Here is a 9,893-nt window from a genome sequence, read left to right as displayed (position 1 = left end):
TAAGCAGTGACAAAAACATACCCAGACCAAAATAATAAGTTAATAATTGATTAATAAAACCCTCTTCTTCAAAACATTTAACTGGATGTGGATTTGAGTATGGGCTCTTGTGACCCACTTGTGACCCACAAGTAGGTCCCGACACACAGTATGGGAGCCATTGCTTTATAAAACGGGTACTATAAGGTTCACTGCACTTAACAGGATTAGTCAGTAGGATTAATGGAAAAGGCCTAATGGAATGTGTTATAGAAATTATAAAGAAGAAGTGAATTGAGTAAACCATGGAGTTATAATATATTTCAAGTAAAACTTAATGCACACAATTGCATTTCTATTTGTATTTATTACAGATCTCTTCCTTGGGTCCAGCAAAATTAAGGCAATTTATACAATTTTAAAAACATTACAATACATTCACATATTTCACAACACACTGTGTGCCTTCAGGCCCCTACTCCACAACTGCCACATATCTGCAACACTAAATCCATGTGTAGGTGTGTGTATAGTGCATATGTTATCGTGTGTGTGTGTGTGTGTGTGTGTGTGTGTGTGTGTGTGTGTGTATGCATGTGTCTGTGCCACATTATCTAAGATTTAGTTGAGGTTTACGGTTTACTGAATGTTTTGTCCCAAATACAATGCTTTTAGTTTTAGAAATATTTAGGGCTAACTTATTCCTTGCCGCCCACTCTTCATTCAAGTGTTTCAGCCATTTCAGTCGCTGGAGTAGCTGACGTGTATAGTGTTGAGTCATCCACGTACATAGACACTCTGGCTTTACTCAAAGTCAGTGGCATGTTAGTAAAAATGTCAAAAAGCAAGGGGCCTAATTGACAACAAAGGATAGGAAACATAACTAGAATCAGAATCAAAGGGTGTACAAATATATATTCTCGTAAACTACATTTTTGTCCAAGACCATAGAATCAAACATTTACAGAACAGGAACTGAAAATGGGCTCTCAATAAATGAATAAATATTCAGTAAGTGTTCATTATTCTGTATGGGTTCATTCCTTGTGTTGTTCTGATTTTACGTTGATGAAATAAGTACTTATCTTGAGTTACAGTATGTTTCAATTGATCCCATGACTGTGTATTACGCTAATATGAACATTGCATACAAGCTTAAACAGATAAACCGTAGGCTTTCGTTCAGTTACTGTTAGACTTTAGCTCAAGAAAGGTTCAAGAGTTGTCTGTGTACTTCCTATTGTATTGTATTAAGGGTTCAAAGCCATGCTTTCTTCGCCTGTGCAGCATATAAACCACGACTACCATGAGCACAGCCAGTAGGCCCACGAAAACGCCTGTCAAAGTAGCTCTCACGACAAATACAGGATTACCGTCATTCTCTGAAAGACAAATGGAAAGAAAGAAAATTCTGAAATGAATTGGTGCTTACTTCATTCTCTTGCTATTGGCGTTGAATGCATAGTGCAAACGCCTGTTGAAATGTTGAATCACTAACCATCCAGTGCGATGGCATAAGAATATCCCAGCTGGTCAGACGCAACATAAATCTCTTCATTGGTCACAGGAGGGAAGAATGGCACCATGTTGTAATCTCTGTTGTGACCAATGGGGGCCATCTCATCGGGGAAACTGGAGTTTGGGGGAACAGACTTCCTCATCCACTCATCAAAAATGGCATCGGTGAAAGCATGGAGAACCTATACAAATACATTTCTTAGTTACACAAACTAAGTAAAAACACATTTCTATTATTATGACATGTACATGTAGTTGTTTTGTTTTATTTAATTAAATTCTATCTTATTTATTTTATTTTTCATTACTAGAAAGATGGGGTCATTGGCTGCAGAGTGAGACAGAGCACTGGTTCCATTGAGGAAGGAGTGGACCAGGTTGTGCAGATTGTCCACTGAGGAGTCAAGCTCTGCCTCGCCATCTGGCTTGTCATAGCCTTCAAGAGAATTCCTGTTAATAACAGATCATATTTTATCGTTAGCGTACACACATAACACTTTTGCCAAGAGAAAAAGTGATTTATCGAAGGAAAATGACCTGAAGCTGAAGGTAGAGTTAGTGTAGTAGGGAGAACTGTCAAAGTCTCTGAGTCTGAGACAGCTCCTGACGTCATTCATTGTGGGAAGACTCATGTTGCTCCTCCCTACCTGTCCTCTCCTTATATGTCCCTCACTGGTCCCATTACACAAAGTGACCAGGCGGTTATATTCATCCAGGCTGGGAGAGAAGACAGATGTTATTTAATTATGAATAGAGATGCTATCCCCTGTACACATAAGTGAAGGTACGCACACACACACAAACACACACGCGCTCCTGTGCATGCTTGCACACATGCACAAAAAGGCATGCAAGCACAGACACAAATACTCATTCACCTATGTTTGGCCACATACACTCAGCGTTTTGACATAAATTGCTCCAGACCTGTTACACACCACTCCCCAATTGGAGAACCTGGACTGGTTACTGATGAGGGAGGGGTTGTCTGGGTTGTGTCCCCCCAGGAGAGAGTCTGTACAGACGTCACACTCAGTCTGCCCTGTGGCAAAGTTCCAGTATGGAACAGCAAAGTTCTCATTGCCAGTCAGTCTCTGCAGAAGAGAGGTCATTCTGCTATACACATTCTGTAGACATTTCCCATTAACGTACATACTCGTGAGAAAAATAAGGCCACACAGAAATTACCTCCTCACTCTTACCTGCAGGTCTCTCTCCAGACTGAGTAGGTGGTACCTGTGCCAGGTTATAAAGGCAGGTCCTTTGTGGGAGAAATCAATCTGTTTGAAAAGATGTCCAGGTCCTAGTAAAGATTAAACGTACTGGTCACAGATATGTAATAGATATTCAATTGGTTAACATTGTGCACTTGTAAATGGTCCTCATTATACTTTCTTGTTTGGTTGTTTGTGTGGTACATCACATTTACCAAGCAGTGTTTCTCTGACAGAGTAGTAATGCTGCCATGTAAAGAAGTCGTAGATGGAAATATTGGAGAACTGGGGCTGGGTTCCATTGGGCCCCAGCAGGCCCAGCCAGTGCTGTGTGGCGATGACATAGTCTGGGTGGGTGGTGTTCTTGGCCTGGTCCAACACATCCAGAAACTCCTGAAGCTCAGCTGGAGTCAGAGAGTGGATGTTCTTCCTCACCACCGGGACTTTACGTACGTCACAGTTTGGTCCTGCCCAGCCAAACTTACACTGGCCACAGTCGAAGCCACCAAAGTTACCTAGACACACGAAGGGAATATAGATCATAATGTAGCTATGCTGTACAACATACTAATACCCTTTTCACATGTAATTTTAACCTAAAGTTAGATTCTTATATAGATAATAGAGATCCCTTAGAGGAAGTCTGCAGTATAACATTTTCAATATTATAACTTCAATTCTTACCGAAGCACCTGCAAGTTTGATTAAAAAAATTTGTTGGCCACCTTTCACGGTCATCTCGGTTTCTCATTCGATATGGTCCGCCCCAGGGTTTGGTACTGACTCTGATGTCGGAGCAGTTTCCTCGTCCAGATAAAGTTCCACACACATTAGCAGGATCAGAGCCGAGAGCAGGGCAGCACTGCTTTGAGACGATCCCCTCCACCGTGCTGCAGACTCGAGGAAACTGGGCCTCCGTAGAATCGGGCCTTGTCACAAAACAAACCAGACCCAGAACCAGCACCAGAGCCCTCATCTTTCACGCAACTGTAATCTTCTGCCTTCTCCCTAAAAAATTGATTTGTACACCTGTTCACAGCAATGATGTGGTCAATAAGTTCCAATAAGACGCAGAGATGTAACTAATTAAATGTCATGGTCTTTGTCTTTCCCATTTAAAAATAAAAATAAAAATTCAAGGCCCACTTCGTAATTTCCAACCCATTCAGCACAATTCCAGATAGCATTGACAGTGGGCTGCAGGCCTCCAGTAAATTCAACCGTTCTTCCCAGAAATGATACACTAACATTTCTGGGGACAAGTGATAAAAATACCCGCCCTGCCCTGTGTCTTTTAAGAACCCAGAGAACAATGATGTCCATATGTTTGCACAATGCTTGCCCTCAGTTAAAGAACCCGTGGTAGCGGATGAGAAAAATAAAAAGTATTGGGCCTCCAGGCAATTGATCATGGGACAAGATAAATCTTCGTTTTTTTCTCCTACCGTTCATCGGATGCCCATTCCCAACCACAGAAGTACCACAGTAACTGTAACTATTTGACATTATTCACACCACTTTCAACTCTACCTTGGCTTTCTAAAACTGCCCTCTGGCCGAAGGCATGAATTTCAACTTTGGTGCTTTTAATGCAAAAAGGCATAGTTCAGTAGGTGTTTCATCTCCACAGTCATGAACAATTTGAACATTTGAAATCATTTTTTATCATCATGCGTCTACCTTTCTCTGTTTACTGTTAAGTAACCTTTCATGTACTCTACAACATTATGTGACTATAGTCATACTGGTATCATCTGATAGACCCCTAAGGACCTCTTTCAAATCATGTGTTCAACTGAATGTTTGCCCATCCCTCGATGAGTATGCACTTTTCAACAAAACAACTTTAGAATTTGTGCAGATGCTTCTCATCATGTATTCCAAACAATCATATTTTCTTAGACTCAAAAATCCTTATGATTAACCATTCATTTCAATAGATCTTTAGAACACTTTGAATGAATTACATTATATCCTAAATCAAGCGTTTGCATTTCATGGAATGTGAAATCGGTCACATAGAACCCCAACGCCTCCATTGAAACACATGGTGGTGCTAGAGAGCCATCTTTGAAATACAATGACAGCAAGTGTGCTGGAAAAGAAGTATTTGAGGGTATGTACACAGTTGTATAAGTTACTTCTTATGTGCAGCTTGTCACTGTAGTCCAGCACTCCAATGTTACATGGTACAATTTCTTCCTGCTATAGATTTAGAAAGTACAAGCATTACCAGGTAAATGGGTTGTAGCTGGGTCGTTCCACGAAATGAGTGCCTTTTGGGTCCCTTTGATATTTTAAATAGAAATTGTGCACAAATATATAATTGTTTAAGCCTATTATATTAAATGAAGTTCCCTTTAATATAGAACACATGGAAAATGCAATAAATCAGCATGTTGATCTTTCCCTCTGTGACTTCTATGGAGATTTGAGCCCATTTAAGTGTTCACCATCATTGTAAAGCCCTAGTTAATTTGTTGAGTCCTTTCTAAAGATTATTATTGATTTCGTGTGATTAGGGATTCATTTTAAGGTTTAAAAAAAAAAGAAAAAAAGCCTGTCCCTCATTTTCAGGTCAACCCTGTTACGTGAACTGAAGTGAACTCTAGTTTCAATATGGTGAAACTATTCCTTTTTACATTTTTTTTTATTTTCAAAAGAATTTAAAGAAACATTGAACATCTAATAGTCAAATCATAGTGTAAAAGCAGGTGAGCTGGTTCTACTCTTTTTTTTTACAGACACTGGTTTTGTGTTGGAAAACTGAGTGGGTTGAACGTAACACGCCAACCCTGTTACCCATAAATAGACAGGCTAGACATTTTTTTCACAATTACAATTTCTTGTGACGCTTGCATTCAATTGCCCCTCACTGTTGCAGACAACAATCTTTCATTCCGCCTGTCACAAGGGGATTTATGGCTGATTTAAGATGAAATAGTCAACCCTGTTACTTTCTTTGGCACTTAATAGGCACTTACTATAGTCCCTTTTTAAATGTAACCTCGAGATGGGAAAATGTTTTTAATAAATTGAACATGTGCTCTTAATGACAGAATGCTAAAATGAGGTGAAATCAACAACAACAACAAAAATCACCAAGTTACACTACTCAAAAGGCACCTAATTGGTTATTCAGACGTTATTCAGACGTAGAACATATTTGTTTTTTTCCTGAGATTTGGCACCTACTGATACCTTATCTGGCCCTGGTGTCCTGAAGTTATATTAAATTCTAAGAAAACACAGGAAATACTCAGAAATAGGCATAAGCCTTTCGGGGCCCTAAGCGAGATTTGGTTGGCCCCCTGGAGCCGGCCCTGCATATTAGCATCAACGTGACATCAGTCAAAACACCTCAATACAAAATATGGTATCAAGAACAAGATCAAACTAGCTGAAACGAGGCACCAACAATTCCCCGTACGGCAGCTTCTTGTCATTGTTTCTAGCTATCTGGCCATCCAGAATCTCAACAACACACGGCCTTCTGACCCATTAAGCGATGCGCATCGTTTTTGTGATGTTGTCAGCCAACCCGTCTATTGTGCCTGGTAATGCTTTTATCCACTCCGTTTGTTTCACCTCCTCCCCATTATCATTTCAATTCATGTATTATTACCCTTTGAATTTGCACTGAGTGGTTGACCACTGTATGAGAACAATTTGAGTGCTGTTGATTTTTGAGCTGCTAATTACACCAGTGTGGAATATGCATGCAGTGTTGTCCTCTTTTGTTTTTGTTTGAGAGACGATATTGCCCGGTTGTGTTGAGAGTCCTACCCGTATCAGCCCCAATGGAAGTGGCATTGTTCTAAAATGGAAAATTCCAAATGAAAGGCCAGCATTACATAAAGGGAAAGTGCTGCTCAGCCTTTGAAGTGCTGCAAATGAAAATTCTCCTTTAATAGCATTTCAAAGAGATATCACAGAAGGAGGTGATGCTTAATTTGTGAAATGATCTACTTATTACCATGCTGATGGCAAAATGCATCCATTTCCTTAATGGCTAGGTGAATATTCTGTTCAGCGCGTTGTGCTCTGTACACATTTGGAGGAATATAATGTGTTGGTTGGAAGAAAGAGGGCCTTTTCAAATTGTAATCGAGAGTACTTCAGTTTCATTCACTGAGAACCGAGCTCAGTGGTCTGAAAACGGGAAGAACTGATTGGAGGAGCAGCTGAATCACCTGATTTTAAACCAGCACTCTAAGCCACACTCACAGCACCTCAGTCTAATTGATAGAAAGGCATCTTTTGTCCTCTCAGATCACGATTGATAGCCTGCTGAGGCAATCACACACTGTTAAAAGTGAACGGGACTGGAGTATGGTGGATGCTTCCACTCTTATTCATTGTTGCCCAAGAAAGACCTTGCCTTGTTTATTTTGTGGTGTTGGGTATGAAAGCCATTCAGATTCAATACGTTCTGCTGAAAGGATGCTTTGAGCTTATAGCAGAGGTACAGTGTAAACCCGATTACACATGCTAGTGTTAGAAACCTTGATTTAGAATTATAGAAGGTACAGTTCAAGTGAAAATATGAGGTTACAGGTGTGGCCCCATTTCTACTTTTGAGTTATATTTCATGATAGTTCATACCTACTTCACCAGCTCTGTGTATAGTCACCTTTCTTGAAAGGTCATCACCTGTTGAATTGCTTTACATTTACATTATATTATAGGAACTTTTGGAGAGAGAGTGAGAAAGAGAGAGATGCAGTATGTTTAAATGACATCAGGGGGGCAGTATTGTTTTGTTTGTGGTCTTTGTTCAGGGGCATGACTGACCAAGCCACCTACGTTGCCTTCATGATGCTTTCCCAAAAACACCATAAAATTGTCCAGGTATGGAAATGAACTGCCACCATTTAAAATTCCAACCATTCTAGGCAATAACTTCCTGTTTATTGCCTTTACGTTGGCCTGGGTGATGTAGCCTATAGAGGTAAGCCTATTGAGTGTCCCAGTATACCGTCTTAATCCTCTATAAGACTTCTATATCCACCTTCAAACTAATAACGAGAGGCAACATGTCCTCAACAAACTAGTTTACCAACTTCTGTCACAAACTGGCCTAATTAGTCACTGGAAAATAAGATTAATAGTTGCCGTGAAATAATGCTTCGGGTCAATTATTTAGAAGATTCCCATGATGTTATCTTCAAATTGTGAAGCCAATTCAAGGACAAGCAGCATGAAAAACAATGTTCTTAGATAAATTGCCATCAAAAGTCAACATGCGTTGAAATGAATCGAGATGCTATCCGTGATCACCAACATAAGGTTTATGTGGGCAACCTATAGTACAGTACAACCAACACGTATTACATGCATTTAAAGGGCCCTGGCCTAATTACTAATCTCTCCCCTTGTACCATTAGAAATGGAAATTAGAAGTACAAAAAAGACCTTGGGCACTTTTCAATCAGAATACATTAAAGTTGCATTATAGAGGGATAAAAAGAGCGTTGAGTGTTTAAAGTGCTCGGCTGTTCCATGCTCATCTCACACATCCTGTCAAGAGCTATAATGCAGGGTCCTCTTTAAGTGGGTATTTCCAGTGAGCACCATCCAACAAGACATTGAAATTTGATTTTGCCCAAACATAGACGTCTATGATTGGTTTAGATTTAGTCCGGTCTGGACCAAATCTGAACCAAGCATAGATGTCCAAGTTTCATAGGTTTGGACAGCACAGTACAGCACAGTAGATCACAGCAGAGTACAGTATATTAAAGTAGAGTATAGTATATTTCCGTACAGTACAATAGAGTAGAGTACAGCATAGTAGAGCACAGTAAAGTATAGTATAATGTACTATATTGTACTGCACCCTACTGTACTGTACTCTACTGAACTAAACTCTACTGTACTGTACTGAACGTAACACTACTGTGCTCTACTGTACTGTGCTGTCCAAACTTGTGAGACATAGATATCCAGTCAGCTTAGATATCTGGCCCAAGCAAATTTGGTCTTGTTTGGGTGCCGAAGCACACTTGAATAATACACAGCATGCTTTGAAAGTGTTCCTTTTCACATTTACAATTTGTCCTTTTAGCACACGCTCTTATCCAGAGCGACTTACAGTGCCTTCAACTAAGGTAGAGAAACAACCACATATCACTGTATGAGCAAGAAAAACCTTTCTGCAACCGTTACTGAGAATGTTATTGTAGTTTAAGTGTTGTGATGTTTTCTTTCTATTGGTCTAAAAACTTTTAACATGATCACTACAAGTTTGAAAGCCTTTGAAAAAGCTAACCTAAGTCCATGTGACAGATGGGAGGAATAATGCATATTCCATACTGCAATCTTTCGTTTGCTCCAATTTCCTATTTTAATTGTAATAAAGCATTTCAATGTGACATAGTGCTTTCTTCATTGACCTGTAGACATAAGTGAATGTACGTATGGTTGAAATTTGGCCATAGAAACAATGACCAAAATAATGTCTTTTCAACATCCGGAAAATATAATTTTCAACATTCATTAAGAACCGAAAATGTACCTAATTTCAACACAATTTTGCTCACTGGGTTTACCCTTTGTTCCTCTGTCCCTGATCTCAGGATCTCCAAATCACAGACAGAATTGTTCTACAATTACAGTATAACAAGGGAATAAAATATAGTATATTGTTGTGGAACTGGCTGCTGAAAACAAAACTGCTATTTATTTTTTGCTATGCCAAAATCAGAATATTGGCTAGACCATTCAGTGATTCTTTCTCCAGTGCTTCCCGCCCACCTCTCTGGCAGCTTACCGATTTACATTTGAGCATAATGCAGGCATTAGAGGAGGCACAAGGCAGCCCTGATAAGTTACAAAGTGCTCCAGGGGTAAACCTCGTAAGAAGAGGTTTTGGAGTTATTTACAGCGTTCAAATCCTTCAAAATGCATGGCTGGAGGAAGAGATTTGTTTTGCAGTTGATGCTTTGCACACAAAGCAAACACAATGCATATGGAGGGTGTTAAGCTGTAAATGACCAGATGACAGTCTATGCTAATAAACTGATCCCATCACATGACCTGGGTGGAGACTATGATACCACACAGGACAACAAGGCTGTGGTCGGATGTTGCATACAAGCACCTCATTGAAACACAGGCTCTGGATTCAAAATAGAGGGAAAATATGGGACGCAAATTATTTTTCCAAACACAATTTAATTT

The 9,893-nt window shown here is 39.7% G+C and overlaps 1 protein-coding gene across 1 annotated transcript; it reads right to left on the bottom strand.

Annotated features, from left to right (window-relative positions):
* Nucleotides 1-326: 326 nt before the first annotated feature.
* On the bottom strand, nucleotides 327-3,978 carry LOC109902627 (L-dopachrome tautomerase-like). Its single transcript, XM_020499144.2, has 8 exons — nucleotides 3,396-3,978; nucleotides 2,927-3,226; nucleotides 2,700-2,800; nucleotides 2,425-2,591; nucleotides 2,035-2,214; nucleotides 1,806-1,947; nucleotides 1,478-1,679; nucleotides 327-1,361 (listed from the first exon to the last, which is right to left on the bottom strand). The coding sequence occupies exons 1-8, from the start codon at nucleotides 3,685-3,687 to the stop codon at nucleotides 1,195-1,197; spliced, it is 1,551 nt and encodes a 516-aa protein (XP_020354733.1). The 5' UTR covers nucleotides 3,688-3,978; the 3' UTR covers nucleotides 327-1,194.
* Nucleotides 3,979-9,893: the final 5,915 nt, after the last annotated feature.

This window comes from Oncorhynchus kisutch, linkage group LG2 (assembly GCF_002021735.2).
Source record: "Oncorhynchus kisutch isolate 150728-3 linkage group LG2, Okis_V2, whole genome shotgun sequence".
Taxonomy (NCBI): domain Eukaryota; kingdom Metazoa; phylum Chordata; class Actinopteri; order Salmoniformes; family Salmonidae; genus Oncorhynchus; species Oncorhynchus kisutch.
Note: the sequence above shows the minus strand (reverse complement) of the source record. Positions and strands in the feature narration are given on the sequence as shown.